At 33.0% G+C, this 19,171-nt stretch overlaps 1 protein-coding gene across 3 annotated transcripts in view; it reads right to left on the bottom strand.

Moving 5' to 3' along the window:
* Positions 1-3,703: 3,703 nt before the first annotated feature.
* LOC141544616 (uncharacterized) overlaps positions 3,704-19,171 on the bottom strand; it is a 109,960-nt gene continuing 94,492 nt past the window's right edge. For 2 of the 3 annotated variants that reach the window (XM_074271008.1, XM_074271009.1), the window contains exons 12-15: positions 17,301-17,397; positions 14,425-14,501; positions 8,600-9,508; positions 4,093-6,072 (exon numbers count right to left, since the gene is read on the bottom strand). In XM_074271008.1, the coding sequence (XP_074127109.1) occupies positions 8,786-9,508; positions 14,425-14,501; positions 17,301-17,397 (897 nt within the window). In that variant the 3' untranslated portion in view covers positions 4,093-6,072; positions 8,600-8,785. Of the gene's footprint in view, positions 6,073-8,599; positions 9,509-14,424; positions 14,502-17,300; positions 17,398-19,171 lie in introns of all 3 variants that reach the window. The other variant, XM_074271010.1, reaches the window with a different exon arrangement.

The following is a 19,171-nucleotide window of genomic DNA, read 5'->3' as shown; positions in this document are numbered from 1 at the left end:
GATACTTCCAATTTTTAATTTTTTTATACTTGATAGCTGATGTTCTTTCCCACTTTATACCTCACATAGCAATATGACTATACTCTTTATTTACTTGTTATTTTATCATTTAACTGTTAATTATTTGGGTATTTTAAAATTAGGTTTATCTGTATAAGCTCTATCCCCCTCATAGACTATACATTCACTAAGGACAAAGACTTTGTCTTATCTAAAATTTGCGTATTTGGCACACAGTATGCTTTTTGCACTGGAACACATAGTGAGCCCTCTTTGACTACTTCTATAGCTGAAAAATCATCACCCGGAAGTTGAAATAATAATCATTTTTAGCTTGGCAAAGTCTGCCAGAGATTAGATGCCAATACTAGAGCCTCCAAGAACACAAAGTCATCTCTATTCTACTATGGGTCAATGCAATAGAACCTGTGTTTTCTTCTTGGATATAAACTTTGGTTCTGTTGGTTATTTGGTTACTGTTGGTTACTGTTAAACACTGCTATCCACTGGAAAATTTAAAATGATTCTTACCCTTAATATGATTTGAGGGAGAAAAATTACAATCCACTGTATCTGTCTCAAGTGACTGAGTGAGGTCATCAAGTGTTTTTGCAGCCATCTCTCCTTTATCCTATAAAATACATAAAGGCAAAGTAATAAGTCGATGTAAAATTATTGTAAAATAAACAGAAATGATAACAATGACTAATATTTAGGTAGCAAGTTAAGCTTTTCACAGCAGTTATTTATTATGCATTATCTCACAGCATCCAAACAAAAATTTCATGACAAAATCACTACTCATAATTATTTTACAAAGGAGTAAACAGGCTATAAGAGATGTTAGGTTACTTGTCCAAAATCATACAATCAGCCAAGAGCCCAAGAACAGCTTCAAATTCAGGTCTTCTTGACTATTCACTAGGCCCCATACCTACCCAGAACCTGATTTAGCAACCTTATATAAATTAACGTAAATAGTTACAACATCTCTTATACTTAGCCAATATTCTTTATCTTACTTATGAAGGAAATGAAGGAAACTCCAGCAATATAATTAATCTTCTGGCATTAACAAAGGACACATTTCATATGAAGACTATTTCTAATGCTATCTTTTTTCAGAATAAATATTCCTGTGTCATAATGCAGAAAAAGATTCTTTTCTGTTGACTGAAAATTGCATTATTTTCTAAATTAATTTATATTTTAGCAGGATTTATAATACCTTATTATTTTTTATTTAATGTATTCTTTACAAGCCTAAAAGACAAATAATTTATTTCCACATAAATATAAACGGGAAATGTATTGTTGTTGTAAATATTTGATTTTAATATAGATTACTTCAAAATCATATGGTTTTCATGTTTCTAGTCAATCACATAAACCACAGACTATGACATTATTTTATCTCAGAGCCATAATTTATAATAAATACTGATCTTTTCCTCTTTTAAAAGTATTTTTCAATGTGATTTGGAAATTTTGTTTTTAAAAATGTTTGTTTTTAAGTTTCCCAAATCTTTTTTTTAACCTTCTACAATTGGGCATTAAGAAATCCATTATAATTATGTATAGTAAAATAACAAATTTCTGCCTTCCCTATGTCCAAAAAAAAAAAGTCCAGAAAGATGATCTCTTTTAGTGAAAACTATTGTAATAAAAGCAATAAAGTAGAACACTCTGCTGCATGCACAAGGAACTTAATATAGTTATTGGATGAATAACGACAGTTCATGTTCCCATAGCACAAGAACTTTGCTTACAACAATCCTGCTGATAACCCAGGTATTATCGTCCCTATTTTACAAATGTGTGTGTGATATGTCCTAGATTCTACTGCTAACATTGGCCTTGTGGTGCAGTGGCAAGTGAAGTGAATCTGGAGTTCAAACCCCAGCTCTTCTTCTTTTTCACTGGTATCACTGAAAATAAACCACTTAGGAGCCCGGACTACATGATCCCGGCACTGCCTTCCAGTTCTCAACCCACTCTAGAACAGTGGGAGACAGGAGACTTGAGTCTTAAATCTTCTCACTCCGAGACTGGGATTATTACTAATGCTTGGGTATGTATGGTGAAAACTACTTTTTACAGACAAATGTCAATCCTGCTGTGTTCTGTTACCCCAAAGAGTAAATTGGAGTGTATATCACTGGGGCAGGTTCCCCATATCTGAGAAAAGGAGAATTTCAACCATCAAACAGTGGGAAGTAATGTGGCATGTATAAAAAAGGGGAGTTTGGGCCCACTAGCTTTCCTGGAATGCATAAGTCTCACGCACCAGAATACTCAGAAAGAACACAAACAGAAAAAAAAAAAAAATCAGGAAAACAGTTTTCTAGAAAGAGAAAAAGCACACATTGCTAATATTTTTCTATGAACTAGTCCAATAGTAGTTTACCTTAATTCATCAGAATCTGTCTCACTTAAGGTGCTGTCATCATGACTACAGAGTAGGATATCAGATGAGGAATTCATGTTTTCACAAGTCATACTAGAATCTTTGGAAATCCACTTCTCCTTTTCAGGCTTTTTTACATTTTTCCTATGCATGTCAGAGTCATTGCAGGAAAAAAAAATCCATCAGGGTATCTTTAAATTATTCTTTATAGAAAAATTTTCATAAAACAGTGAGGGAAATTTATTTTTGCTCTTTTAACACATACAACATTTTACTTCTAGAATAAACTTCCTTAACTAAGGTACTGATCATATCATTCCCCAGATCATAAACTTTTAATAGTCCCTCTCTGTTTGTAGTGCATTAAACTGCACTGTCTGCCTGTGAAGCTTCTTCATCTAAATCCAACAAAGATTCCCACATTCCTTCCCAGAAAACAAGGTTGTTTCCAATCACAGCTGTCTTCTCTAGTCTAGGAATAGATTCTGCTTATTTCTCATCCAACTTATTTTTTAACAGACAATGTTTTCCATTTGTTGCCTGTACTTGGACTAAAAAAGATCAGTCATGTAAATGCAGGTTGTTGTGATTAAACAATTTGTGTGCAAAATATCAGGAATTTATCAAGACAGGCTTCCTATAGAGACAAGGCCAGGAGAAAGTCTTAATTGATGATTGTAGGTTGAATTCTAAGAATTCATAGAATCCAGGAGGAGGGAAGTGACACTTTCCTTATACTATGCCCTGATCACAACTTGTTTGAAGAATATGTTCATTCCTGGGAGATATATTTTAGAAAAGACAATTAGCACTCAGAATAATTCCAGAGAAGAGAAATCAGGATGGTGAAGGAAAAAGACCTTGTTAAATAAAGGGCAACTGATGATGTTTACCATAAAGAAGAGAAGAGAAAGAACTGGGATGAAAGGAAGTAGTATATGTGCTCAAATATAAAATAAAACAATGTTTAATTGACCCTCCAAAGGCTTTCAATACTAGGCACAGGAAACACATTTGGGATCAATGTATGAAAAACAAAGAACACAAAAGCAACCCACTTCCAAACAACTAAAACTTATTTAAAAAGGAATGGACTGCCTATGGAATTAACACATTCCTTTCTCTCTCTCTCTCTCTCTCTCTCTCTCTCTCTCTCTCTCTCTCTCTCTCTCTCTCTCTCTCTCTCTCTCTCTCTCTCTCTCTCTCTCTCTCTCTCTCTCCCTCCCTCCCTCCCTCCCTCCCTCCCTCTCTCTCTCTCTCTCTCTCTCTCTCTCTCTCTCTCTCTCTCTCTCTCTCTCTCTCTCTCTCTCTGTGTGTATGTGTGTGTAGGTGTGTGTGACAGAGACAGAGAGACAGGGACAGAGAGACAAAGAGAGGGACAGAGAGATTGTACATGCTAGTTATAACTTTGAGCAAAGGTAGTAAGATTGTTCTTTATTTACCTCAAATGGACTTCACAAACCTACCTGTTGCTCTGTTCATGTAGCTTTTAGATAACTTCATCTTCCTACTCTGATAAAGTTTCAAAGAAGAAATTTAGTGGGAAAAAGCACATTTTGTAATCATTCTTGATATCCATTTTATTCCATCATGTAATTTTATTCTCAGATTTAACAACATTTAAAAAGAATGCTTGCTAGCAACTTACCCTCTTTTGATGCCCTTTTTGTCAAACTTTCCCAAAGAATAGTAATTTCTCTGGTGCTTTAGCAGCATTTCCTCTCTCCAACTGCTAAACACACACCCCAATGAGTTATTTTTACCCAATGGCAAGAAAAATTTTAAAAACAAAAATATTCACAGCAACCACTTTTTGTAGCAGCAAATAACTGGGAATGGCTAAGCAAATTGTGTTTTGTTGATGGATGCATGGTCATTGTGTATGGTTAGAAATCATACTTATATAAAAGCATAAGAATATTTATATGAATTAATGCAAAATGAAATAAGGACAACAGGACAACAATATAAATTTTGACTATAATAATGTTATTATTGAGGACAATAAAATAACTGCAATTTAATACTGTGAAATTATAATGTCAAAGCTTAGTCCAGATGAAAGGGTATCACCTCCTATTTATGCAGGGTGGAAGACTTTCAATATGGAACACTGCATGTAATAGTGATGTATTAATTAGGGATGTTTCACTAGAAGGCTAAGGAAAGAGATCTTGAAAAATGAAGCTGATATAAAAGTAATACAAGATGATTTTTAAGAAAGGAAACTTTCTCTCAATTGTCCATTGCTTTCCTGTGTCTTACTAATAAGTCTAATATGGTTTCACTAATCAAAGGAATAAAGTAGATAACTTTCTGTCTGCATGCAACTATGGTCACAATGTATGAATACTGGCATTGAAGCAGGGAAAGATGCCCTTTTTCAGTGTCTCCCAAATAAGTTATATATTGTTGTTTTCCTAATGTATCTAATTTGTTTTTATCTTAAACTTAATTGTTCAAGGAAAAGTTTTTTAAGGCTATTAAATTACTTTTCAATTTTATTTTCAATAAAAGTAAATCCAGGCTTAATTTTTCAAACACTCTCTACTTTCTAAATGTTAGTCCAGATCACTTCCACATTTCAGCTCTCCTAAATTGGAATTTTAGAGGTCTTCAAGTATGTACAGTCCCAAAATGAATTGTGAACCCTCTTTACTGTATTCCTGTGTCTCATCTTGTGGTGCTAAGACTTTGTTAGATGGGGCAGCAGGTAGTTGTTATTTGTTTTTTTCCTCTTCCTCAACCTGTCCAGTAGCCACATGAGCACTAGAAGGCCTTAAATGCTAGGTGAGCACTGCTCTCTACAACTCTGTCAATTCCCCCTTTTGATTCTTCCATCCTGAAAGGATATTAGCCTTTTTTCTCCTCAGGCCTGTCTTACAGAGTGATGTGTTGGTAAATAGATCTTTTTAATGAGTTGCATGTCTGCAATTAAAAGTGTGAGGTTCTTGAGATTCTAGGTATTCTGAGTTTTTTGGTGGTATCCGCAGTGCTTGGCTCATGATAAGCACTTAAACGGGTTCATTCTTAGACATTTCTCTATTGATGGGAAACTTTTTAACATCTAAAAGAACCCAACTAATTTTTGGAGTAGCTGTAAGCCTATTCTCATATCTCATTAGCACTTATTATTTATACATTTGCAAACATTTGAAAATTCCCTTGCTTTGCTCCTTGCTATCCATATCTTTTTTTTCATCCTATTCTTTTGGAACCCCTCAAAGGTTATCTAACTCTTTTAATATACACTGATATAACAATTCCAAAATAAAAGAACATACTTACAGTAAGGAACAATATACATTCATGGGACCTTCATTCCTTTCTCAGCAAAAAACAAGTGGATGCAGAGTGAATCAGAATCTAGATTTTTAGAGCAAACTAAACATACCATGAATGTTAATATTTGATAATAAACATATTTTGAATATTTTGACAAACTTACCCCTTAAAAATTGGTGCCCAAGTGCTAAATTTTCCCTGGAGGAAATGCCCATTATGGGAATTTCTTCCCCAGGAAGTGTGTTTTCTTCATCTTTACCAAGCTGATGATTCTCCATTGAAAATATCTCATTAACGTTGCCATCTCTTCTGTTTTTAGTTAATTGATCATCTTTTCTCTCGAATGACTCCATTTCGTTGTGTTGATGCTTTTGCTCCACCTAAAAGGAAAGCTTAGTATCATTGCCACTTTATTCCTTATCTGCCTCTGTGAGAGAGATGTGTGTGTGTGTGTACATATATATGTACATATACACATATCTATTCTTTAATACATAATATTTCATATACGTATTTATATGCTAACTTAGGTACAAATACTAGATTTGTGATTTCTCTAGTACAAGGATCTACTTGAAGAGAAAATTCCCTCTACGAATTCCACCAATAACTAGAACATGGAGATGTTTATTGACTTGCCTATCTATGTCAGAAGTTGGACTTGAAAAAAGTCTTCTTGGCTCACTATCAAATATGCTATGCTAACTTTAATTTTTCTATTTTATTTTGAAATACACATTATCCTCAATAGATATTACCTTCATTTTTATATCATAGTCAAAAATGATGATACTTTTATAAGTTTTGTTAGAAAGCAGAAAAATTGGTTCATTTTTCAAAATGATAGCTTAATTATCACCTCATTTTGTTTTCTCATCCTATTTTCACATGCTTCTCTCATTTCTCTCCTTTAACAAGCAGACAGGGATAAAGAGATAAAATAGCTGACTTATTTTTGGCCTTTTTTACCATGTCCCTATGACAAACAAATAGACCCAGTTCATTTTTAACTATAGGATGATTGTTTCCAATCCCATTTCTCATTTCTTTTTCCTTATTGTCAAGTTCAAAAAAGTACTACAAAAAACAAAAACAAAAAATACCCTAAAATTAGTCATTGAAATATTGGGTTAAAAACACAGGAAATTGAGGAGAGTGAGATTTAGGCAATGTGACTGCTACATTATGGAATATCAGTGCTATTCCCTGTGCAGGTGCACTGAATCACAATCTTTTTAGGAAAGAAAAAAAAATTAGGAAAAAACAAAACAAAACAAAAAAACAACCTTAGTCTAATGCTCTCATTTTGTTGATGAGGAATCTGAAGCACAGATACATTAAGTAATTTGGTCAAAGTCATGATAATAAACTAATAGCAGAATCTAGTATTTCTGGGTATAGGCCCCACATTTGATTCAGAATGAATTTGCATTATTTAGTACTTTGTAGAGAGATAGACAGTTGTAGATTGATAGATTTCAGAGTTAGCATTGAGTTTCTCATCAGAAGTTTTAAGCTTAAATACCAAATTGAGATTCTATTTCCTTGTTTGTAAAGATGTCCCAGCACTTTATAGGAATAGAAATGAAGATCAAATGGGAATACTTTGTAATGAGAGTTATACTCTCATGATGTTTGGACAGGACCTTTAAGATCATCAATGGGAGTGACTCCAAGTGAGGAAACTCCCTCCATAAAGTCAGGTCAGCCTCTGCTTCTAGTAGCAGTTGCCTGGTAAAATCAATAGACTTGCCCAAGATAACATAACACATTAGAAGCAGCACTTGAATCTAAGTCTAACTGAATGAGTTTGGCTCTCTCTCCACTATCCTCTCTTTTATCTTCAGTTATTATTGTGAAAGGATAATGATCATTATAAGATAGACACATAACAGTACATATGAACCAAGAGACTCTGGCCATGTAGTCTAACTTCTCTAAGCCTAACTCTTCCTCAGTGATAAGATAAGGGGATTTGACTCCATGACTGTCAATGTTCCAAAAAATAAAACTCAATGAATGAACTATACTAATTTAATAGTATCTAAAGCCAGTCTCTTGCACAACCATATCACAAGTCAGTGTTTTGCTATTGTTTTGCTATCTTTTCTTCTAGTTTACATTATTTCTAAGTGCTAAAATGACAGGTACCTATAGCAAATTAAAATATATTTTGAAAAAGCAAGTCAATGCAAGAAGAGGAGCACTAAACTTGAAGAGAGAAAATCTAGGTTTAAGTTTCAATTCTGTAATTTATTAGTGGTGGAATAGAGAAATAGTAAATTGATGACTGATATTAAATGATTAATTAGCAAAATTGTGTTTCATTTTGTTTTGAAACACAAAAAGTCATGATTTTAGTTATATGAGTAAAGGTAAATAAGCAGATTGTCATAAATGTATTAATTTAGTCAGATGAATTTTTTAGAAATTTCCAAAGTTTGGCTTATGTTTTCAGTATTTTAAGTCACAACACATTACATTTGGTTAAGAAAATAAAAATGACCATAGAAAGCAAAATTCTTTCAAATGTCATATATTACAAGGATTTGCATAAAAGAAAATCTGAGTTCTTTATATGTCTTTTAGTTTGTGTTCTAATTATCTTTAGGCTTATCCTAGTTCTTTTGGTTACCTAGTCTAATATTTCAATTTGTATGTCTGATTTAGAAAATTCATTGGTTACATGCCAAATATTTTGGAAATTGATGGAGTAATTTAGATGACCAAAATAAAAACTGTAAAAAAGATTTTCTGGATAATTTTCTTAATGCAACTTTCAATGTAAATTGTACAAATAGCAAGCATGTGAACATAGCATTTTCATCATATGAAAAATCAATTGCACGGGAGGATTGATGAAGATGAAAAATAAATAGAATATAGAGTGTCAAAAGGTGAATCTACCTCTTTTTCTGATGGTATTTTTTCTTTATCCAATGTCAGGGACTCTGCTTGCAACATTCCTAAATCATTTGTTAATCTTTGTGAATCTTGCTTTAATTTTTTATCCAGGTGCATTTTTGAGATTTTGTCCCCATCTGGAAGGGAGTATCTCCAATGCCTTAGCTCACTGGTAGAGTTACTGGCATTTTAATCACTATCCTCAAATGATATTTCTATATGTTTGGTTTTCTTCTTACATTTTCTTGCAATATAAAGTTCAGGCTTTTTTTCTTGGCTGATTGCATCTTCCTTCATTTCATTTGAGCCCGCTCTTTTTATATTTTCTTCATTATAAGCAAAATCTTCTTCATATATATTAGAAGTACATTCAACTTCTGTGTGAATATCATTCTTAGGCTTTGGGGTGCCAAGAATGTTTTCTTGCAAAGTGCTCTGTAAATTCTGGAAAACAACATTTTCCAAATCATGCTCTCTTCCTTCAGGAAATGACGGATGAAGTCCTGCAGGGAGAGGGCCTTGATATGTCTCCTTTTCCTCAGAGTCACTTAAGGTATTTGCCAAAGTAGATGTAGCTACCTCTCCAAACTCATCTTTTTGGAGTTTCTCTTGAGTGTCATCAGCAATTTGGAACTTTTTCTCAATTTCACCATGCACCTGTGTTAACTTAGTTTTCTTGATTCTAAATTTATTTTTAAATTTCATTTTTTTCTCTTTGTCCCTCATTTTTTCAGGATTTTCTGTGCAATTTGTATCTGCATCTAAATGTATGTCCTTAACATTAGATTTCTTATTGAATTTTGCTTGTGGAGATCTTCTTTTCCAATTCAAAAATGGGAAACAAAGACACTGAAATCGTTTCCTAGATGCTGTTTGTTCTGGTATGCTGGTTGTTTCCAAAGTAACTTTATCCTGGGGTAATGAAATAAGGACAAAGAACAATTAGAACTCAAACAAATAATAGTTAAACTTAATCTTTTAATCTTAGTGTTTTACATAATCCCAAATCATCTATGTTTCAAAAGAATGTTAGAAAAAATTAAATTTTCTCTAAATGAAAGAAAAAAAATTAAATTTTAAAGTAAGTTTTAGCTAGGATATTTTGTATTAGGTTAATATTATACTTGTATTGCATACTATGCATACTATATTCCCAAAAAAACAAATAGAAAAATTTCTCATTTCTTATTTTAATAGTTTTTCCTGCTCTAAAAGGACAATTTTTTAATCAAAAATAGATTGTAAAGAGATTTTGTTTTTAACTGATAAATTTAAATGATAAATTTTGAAATAATAATACAGATATGTTCTGCCTAATCTGCTTAGCCAAAAAAAAAAAAGTAAAATATAAGGTTGAAATGGGATAAAAAATTAGAGAGATATTTTTAACTAGTAAATTTTTTCACCACATTTATGTGTTTCTCTATTATTCATTTTGTAATTTCTTTGAATTAAAGTTCAAATAAAAGTGTAAAAATAGCAAATGTAAATTATGACGTAAGTGTGAGGAAAACTAGAATGTGATTTAAAGGAAACTTATTTTCAAAAATATATACCTATATAGATTGTCCCCTTCTGAGTTCAGTTCGAGTCCATATAATCTCTCTTTTTTAAAAATTAGAGGATAAGACTGGGCAAGAGAAAACAAATGCTTTTTGCATATAATTAAAGAATAAGAGATAAGAAATGATTACAAAATGATAACTTAGGGACATTAATAGAATTATTCGGCCATGGAGTATTAAGTAACTATTTCAAAATAGTCAAAATGTGATTCCCTGACCCAGTATAATCATTCAAATGTTCAAATGAGTTGGGATTATAATTCTATAATTAAATGGGACAAACCACAATATCGATGCCTACCTACAGATATTTTGGAATAAATTGTTTTTAGAATCACATCATTTACAAATAACAGTCAAATTTTTTTTTTCTTGTTCAGTCATGTCTGACTTTTTTCAAGACCTACAAACAGCTTCTTCCGTATCTAAAGACCCACTGAATTCTATTAATTGCTAACCCTGGCCAAAACAATCCAGGAGCCTGGGACTCCACACACCTTCAAGATCATAAAAAGGAAATCCTGGAGTCCACTCTTGGCAGGAGCCCTAAAACATGGTGTCCTTACACTGGCCATGTAAGAGTTCCTGTCTACCCAGGGACCAGCTCTGGCCCTGGCATCTTTCTACCTTTACCCTTACTTCCAAACCCCTACAATACACCTTTTTTTTTTTTTTTTATCAATCTAGGTTTTCGGGTCTGTAAATTCCTTTACAGCGACTCTGCGCCATCACTAGATTGCATTGAACTATGTATCCTTGCACCAAACCCAAAGGGGTTCCCCTTCCCTAACTCTCATCAAATCTTCCTGACTCCAGATCTGAATCTCTATCTCCTATGCCACTTAGTTGTTGACAAATATGTAGAATATATTTATACTTTAAATTGCATTGAATGTCATTTCTCCAAAATTAGACATTTATTAACTCCTACTTGAATTGAGATGGCAAAATCTTATTGGGCTGATTTTCATTATATCCCAAACAAACAGATTCAGCAAGAAAACAAAAGCACTACAACTGCATAAGAATATCATCCACAATATCCCTAAAAAGTTGACAGTGAGCTTCCAGCTAGAGACATTAATTGTTGGGGTCCATATTGCCTTCTAAAGCAGTTATGTTTTTTGTTGCTCTATCCATGATGGAGAATCTGTTATTTCCTTTAATGAACACAGATCAAGCAATAGAATCTTTTCATGTAAAACTAAGGGCTGAAGTATAGACCTCAATGATAACTATTTTCTGTTCTATATCATGGCTATTCCTGTAGCTGAAACCTATGGATTTTAAGATATTCAATTCACTGATTTGTTGATGAGTGTGCTAGTATTTGGGCAATACTCAGATTAAAATTCAATAATTAATTCACGAGGATGTTATCCGATCTGAATTGTTGATTTTTAAGAAATCACATTGGAACAGTCATTTCAATTCTTGTTTCTAGGCAGAGAAATAATGATTCAAAAATATGATTGAAATGTATTGTCTAGAAAAGATTGTGAAAAGGTTGTGAACTGGAATCTCGTTGTAGAAAGATGGTGTTGGGAAGGTAAAGCTGTGTGACCTGCTTTGTTTTTCAAGCCTCTCTTGTCTCTTGATTGTGCAGGTTGTTCTAACAAAATGAACATGATAAAAAGACTATTGAGAGCAGATTCTATCTTGCAAAAAGCATCTGAAACCTGGACTTTAGAACTCTTCTGATTTCAGTTAAAGAAGATATTACTAGTTAGTGAGACTAAAGCATGACACATCCTGAGTCTATTCCCCACTGAGCTCAAGTAATGTGGTTAGGGTTAGCACCAAAAAAAACCCTTCAGCTAATTTGCACATTGAACTGAAAAATCTTTGCCTAAAATCTTTGAGTAATTACAGTTTACCAGGGAGTTGTCATGGTATTAGGAAAGGTTAACGTTGTTATGAATTCCTTGGAAGTTCCAGCATGAGTAATAAATAGTTCCTGCATATTTCCCATAAGAAAATCCAAAGATGAATAATTAAGAATTCATATGTGTTCAATAGAACAAAATATACTAGATATCTCAGAAGTTTCACTTTAAAAAAAATTCTCATCATTCTAAAGATAGAAGACTAGATCCAAGGAATGTCAAAACCCAGTGTGCCTGGATTTCAACAAGTATTTCAAAAAGTTTCTCACAAGATCTTTGTGGCCTAGGAGAAAAATGTGGACTGTATTAAAGAAAAATTTGGTAGATTACGAGTAGTTTCACTGGGTGGATTTAAACAACACCAATTTTCCTGGAGGGCAAAGGGTAGCTTTACCTCCAGGGCTTTCTCTATCCAACACTTTACACTGATAATCAGGATGAAGTAATAGATCTAATACTTATTAGCAGAATTGTCAATGGAATGGGATTGATAGAGGATATAGAAGAAATAAATCAAAGAACTGAGATTCCAATGGATCTTTATAGATTAGAACAAGGAGATAGTGCTAACAAGGAATATCTCAAAGGGGACAAATTAAAATACTGGAATTATATTTTTAAAAAGCAGCTGCATATGTATACAATGGGGCAAAACAGTTTTTCATAAAAATTCTCAAAGACCAAGAAATATTTGTTAGTGGGTCATAAGTTTAATATGATGAGGGTATCAAAAGGGATTATATGATCTTTGCAGCAAAAGTGACGGGCCTTATTCTATCTTCATAATTCCACATTATTATGTTTAGGTAGGACACTGGAAAAGTGCAGTCCAGAGGAACTAAAAGAGTCATTAGAAATCAACCACGATTTATATCATAGGACAGTCTGGTAATTAAGTAGGGGTGTCTAGTTTTCAAAAAAGACAATTTAAAAGATGCCAGGAATCCAGAAAGAGCTATCAATCTGTCAATCCTTTCCGTGTCCTGGGCCAGGTGAGGTTTCCCGTGATGTCATCAAAAAACTAGGGAATTTCTTCAACTTCATTCTTTAACTCAGAACCATTAGCCCTGGCTGCACATTATAGAAAGCTGTAATTTAGCTCACTATAAGAAAACATCCCAAACTATCAGAGCTGTTCAATATACAATGGGCTGATTTACTTGGGGAGTAACTTTTCAATCACATCAAATTTTCTACTTTTTTGGGGGGATTCTGCAGACAGGATTTGTTAATTCTGACAAAGATAAACTAGATTCACTTTGATCATCAATGCTAAGATATTATTATGATGGCACCTTCAATGCCATACATTGACATTTTTATATATTGATGGAATGTAGTATATTTTTTCGAACGAGACATACATTTCCAGATATTGATATTCCAGGTTATCCTGCCATCAGTGACAAAAATGTTAGCTTGCCTAACAAAAAAATCAGAACATATTTTTTAAAATGTGCTCTTTCACATGCTTCCAGATCTATGGTATTTCTGTTATCATAATTATTTTGCTGAATAAAGGGAAAACAATGAAATAATCAAGTAGTTTAACTAACTTCTTTATCATTTAAGAAATGTTCAAAATTGCAGTATCTTTGGATTACTCTTTTTCTTCTATTATTACCTAGCTAGGGTTGGAGTTTTGCTGTTGGTCCCTATACCCACAAAGAACATTTCAACTCCTAAAAAAAAGACAAAAATACATTTTAAAGTACACTAAGTTCTGAAAATCACTTCCAGTAAAATTTGTATGAAAGACACTTTTACTAAAATAAAATATCAGAAATTACAGTATCTATTGTTGTATAACAAATGGTCAGTAGAATGATTTTACAGAGGCCTGAGGAGAATTACATGATGATGCTCAGAGAAATAAACAGAATTAGGAAATCATCATGCATGGCAACAAGAAGAATATACGATGATCAATTCTGATAGATGTGCCTATTTCCAACCATGAGATGATTCAGATCCATTCCAATAATCTTGTGATGAAGAGAGCCATCTACACCCAGAAAGAGGACTGTGTAAACTGAGAATGGACCACAACATATCATTTTCACTCTTTCTGTTGTTTGCTTGTATTTTGTTTCCTTTGTCAATTATGTTTTTCCTTTTTCAATTGATTTTTCTTGTGCAGCAAGATATTTATATAAATATGTATACATATATTGGAATTAACACATATTTTAACATATTTAACATGTATTGGATTACCTGCCATCTATGGAAAATGATGAAGAGAAGAAAGGGAAAATTTGGAACACAAGATTTTGCAAGGATCAATGTTGAAAAATTACTCATGCATATGGTATATAAATAAGAAGCTTTAATAAAAATCTGTAAAAAAGGAAAATTTAACATCACTTTTCCATACCTGTTCCTGGTCACTTTTATCAAAAATGTCCTGGCTTCCATCTGGTGGTCCTTTACATTTCAATTCTTGTTTCAAGTCTAAGTAATATTTAAGTGAAAATTTATTTTATTTAGAATTATTTTTCTTATATGAATGAAATCCTCTCCTTATTAACAGTAATGACAGTTGTGACAGATAATGATTTTATCTATTGTAATCTATGTTCAGATAAGTCATAAAATATCAGAAATTTCTACCTTATTAATTAATTAATTTGATTATTTTGCTATTTCAATCTACTGCTAGATTTTAAGCTTTTTGTGAGATGCTCATTTTAAAACCTTTCAGTTTTGTAAGTAATTTTTAAAAAAGCATCACTGGTCTAATTCTGCAATTATTAATTCAATGTTATTACCATGTAAAATTCCCCTCAACTTATATAAATTAACATTCATGAAAAACCAAGCTATTTACAGAGATATTGATAATACATCTCAGAAAATAAAATTTAAAACTTTGAATATCATTTATTTTATGATAAAAATTAGTTTATCATACATCAGTCCAAAACATCTTAACAAATTTTGTACTACCATAAACTATATAAAGTTAGGCTTAGTATATATCGGTCTACTCGGCACTAAGAAACTGAAGGAGGGTTAGAACGTTGACAATGGAAACAAATGCTTCCATAACAGCATGAAACAGATTTAATTAGTAATATAACCATTTTAACTAACTTGCTTATTAATATTTTTGCTCATAAAACTAGGCTAAAAAAGTCATTAATTTTCCTCTTTCTAAATACATAATAGACAAATTGCCTGATACATTTCTACCCTTATTGTTTTGTTTTGTTTCCTTCATTCATGGATGCACCATTTTCTGATTGGGGAAGACAGTGTTTCAGTGACTATGGACAGGTGGACAGGAGAGACTGATAGCATATGTGCTGCTAGAAGTGACCCATATTTCTTCCTATGTGTATACTCTGTGTGGGCGCCATTGCAAGTCTGACAGTTCAGTGATGATGTTATTTTTTTTTACCTCAGAAATTAATGAAGTAGACAATATATAACTCATACTCATTGGATAGGAGAAGTCACCTTCTGTCCATCAGTTTCTAGAATATCTGGAACAATGAACTCATTTGATCCATAGTTCCCTTTATGAAAAGTTCGGAAAAACAAAAGGGTATTGTATCTAATTTGAATAAGCCTTACAATGGATGACAGTGTCATGTACATAATAGTAGGTACTTTGTAACTTTAGTCTATCGTGTTTTTGTTTTTGTTTTTTGCTGAGGCAATGGAGGTGACTTGCCCAGGGTTGCACAGCTAGGAAGTTGAAGTGTCTGAGACAGATTTGAACTCAGGTCCTCCTGGCTTCAGAGCTAGTGCTCTATCCACTATACCAACAAGCTGCCCCAGTTGATCATGTGTATAATGAATATGCCTTTAAAAGAAACCAACAAATTGAGATATTGGGAAATAATTATCAAGAAGACTAGTAAACTCCAGAAAAACTTTATGGAGTTTGCACATGACAAAGTTTCTGAAAAGGGAGATTTCACCAGATGGCCTGAAAGGACACAGGGCAGGACAATATGTAGGAAAATGATGAAAATAGTTTGGATGAAAAAGAGGGAACACAAACAGGACGAAGTAGGGCTGAAAAGGTGAGAGTCTTCCTGTCCAGGGCTTTAGGGGCCCCCATTTCTGCATCTGCTAAATTATTAGTGGCAAGTGATTTCCCTCTCCCCTTCCCCAGTTATGTGAAAACTTTTCTTTTTCAGTTTGTATTTTCCGTTCACCTCATTTTAACATTCTTAAACTATTGTTACTAGACTCTAAGGTTCAGCAAAGTAGGCCAACAAAGAACTCTCAAGGACATCTGGAGCTCCTCCTATTCAGTGTGAAAGGAAAGGAGTCTTTGGTTGCTCTCTCCCCACCCTGGTTCCAAAACAGCATCTTCCCCTATCTATTTCTCACTTCCTATTGCCTGCTCTTTTTTTCACCCTTTCTCACTTACTAACATTTATTGACATTATGCTAGAGTACAAAAGTCTGAACAGAAACAGAATAATCTAGCAACTTCTGAAGGTTTTTAAAAATGAATTTTTATGACAAGTATCTTCAGGTTACACTTTACAGGAAGTAAATAAATTAAAGACTTCAGCATCTGGGGGTGAGAGACATCAATGAAGTTAGAGAGGCAGGCCTGCAATGAGGAAGGTTTCAGCCCAAGTTCCACCTCTGAAACACACTGGTTGTGTGACTATGAACAAACTTTCAGTGCTCTAGGCAATTCTCTGAGGCTTTGTTTCAATCAAGTTTAAGGTCTAGTCTCTATCACCAAAAAACAAATAAAGAAAGAAATAAATGATGTGACATGACCTCATATCATAGAAGTTGTCATCTGTATAACTAACCAATTCAGCTGAAAAGTAACTCATTCAGTTTGCTAAAACTAAGCACATTGCAAAGGCTGGAGGAATATTAGCAGAGACACTTCCTAGAGCCAATTAGTCACTCCACATCATGTATAGCTTATTTCTTTGTCCATTAACCTCTTGCCTTCAACAATATTGATTATAGTACTGTGAGTAGCAGTGGGACAACATGCAATTTCTTATCTTCTATCTATTTGATGATACTTTACTCCAGCCCCAACATTCTATCCCCTATTTTTCCAGCTCTCACATACATTATATTTTTGGTTGCTGAGGCAATTGGGGTTAAGTGATACTCAACTAGGAAGTGTTAAGTGCATGAAAATAGATTTGAACTCAGGTCATCCTGAATTCAGGGCTGGTGCTCTATCCACTGCCTAACCTATCTGCCCCTTCTTTTTCCTTTTTTAATTGAAACCCCACTTTCTACACAATATAAACTTACCTTCATGTTGTCCCAAAGAAATAACGTCTTGTATATTTTGACTTGTAGATGCAAATATATGTTCTGAAGATCTTTCCAAGACACTTTCAAAAGAACACTGATAAAATGAAAACATCAACAAAATTGTTAACAAGTCCACTGATTAAAGTACTCCTAAATGTTTTCTACAATTAAATTGTGAAGAATTTCCACCTAGAGAGAAGGATCTATAGAAAACACAATATTTTTACAACATTTTCTTCAAAAGAACCGTTTCATGCTTACACTTTTCATGATTATTTTCTATCTTTTTTTTTTCTTTAGAGGAGATAACTCTGAGTTTTCATACAGAAATGGTTGAACTTGTAAGGAAGGATAAAATTCTAACTCAGGATATCATTATGATTGTCATTACATAATACATAAAATAATATTTTTCACATGCTAAATATATGTGAGAAGAAAATGTTTTTGTACATAATCCCTCTTAAATAGTGGCCTATTTAATAGAGGCCTAAGCTTGGAATCAGAAAGATTGCTCTTTATGAATTAAATTCTGGCCTCAGACACTAGCTGTATGCCCCTGGACAATTCATTGAATCTCATTTGTCTCAATTCCTTACTAAGAAGGAAATGCCAAACTATTTCTATTCCTTTGACAAGAAAATACTAAATGTGCTCTTGAAGAGCCAGACACAAATAAAATGATTAAATGACAACAAAGCCTTGGCCAGTCCAATTTGATCTATGTTTGACCTATCTATCCATCTATCCATTCATTTATCGATCTATCTATCTATATATGTATGTATGTCTGAAATGTGTATATGTATCTAAAACATATACACACTGATATATATTATACACTTATTCCAATATATATACATGTCTACTATAAATATATATATATATAGAATTTTATATATATATATACATTAATACAAAAATACATACAAAGAAAAACAAACAAAAGACAAAATGTTTTAAAAAGTATATAAAAAAGATGAGAATATGTCTTATATAAATTTGCCAGTGGCATTTCTCTAATCATCACAGAAACAGAAAATTTAACTTAACCACAATGCAGATCTATTATACTATATAATTCATTGTTACTAGTTGGGTATTCAATATCCAACTCTACCCCTCTCTCATACTTAGATTAGGAGTTTTTCTCTTGGTTTAATTTCTTGTTCTCATGCTTGATGTTTTTTTTTTTTCCTTGTTTTTGCTGATGCAATTGGGGTTAAGTGACTTGCCCAGGGTCACACAGCTAAAATGTGTTAAATGTCTGAGATCACATTTGACTTCAGGGCTGGTGCTCTATCCACTGTTCCACCTAGCTGCCCCTCTGCTTGCTTGCTTTAATTCACTTAAGGACCCTCCAAATCATGAGGTTGTTTTTTATTTTTTTTTAATTTCTCAAGTGGTATCTGATACAAAAAACTGTCTCCTTTCTTCATTTTACATACATTCGTAAGCACAGGCATATTTGTTTTCTTGTTTTCATATTTTATGCTTCTATCTTTGGTTATTTCCAACATAAAGCTGAGAGCTAATCCATTTAACTGTTCTTGTTGCAAAAGAGACTGTGCTGTAATTCAGATTTCTGACACTCATTTGCCAGAAGAAATGGAAACCATCTGACTTTTCTCAAATTCCTAAAATTTAAGCAATCTATGAGATAATTCCATTGAAATGTTTCCCGACAACACATTAAAAAGTTGTCAGCTTGTAATCATATAAGCCCCCCAAAACTTTGCAACTTCTTCATTTCTATTTATGATACTTATATTTTACAGGTACTTAGCCTTTAAAAAACTCAGTTATGGCCTTTTCTCTCTGCAACCCAATAATGGGTACATACTGCTGAATCTTTCTCTAAAATGAAC

This window comes from Sminthopsis crassicaudata, chromosome 5 (genome assembly GCF_048593235.1).
Source record: "Sminthopsis crassicaudata isolate SCR6 chromosome 5, ASM4859323v1, whole genome shotgun sequence".
Lineage (NCBI taxonomy): Eukaryota > Metazoa > Chordata > Mammalia > Dasyuromorphia > Dasyuridae > Sminthopsis > Sminthopsis crassicaudata.
The sequence above is the reverse complement of the archived record's forward strand: the minus strand, read 5'-3'. Positions and strand labels throughout refer to the sequence as shown.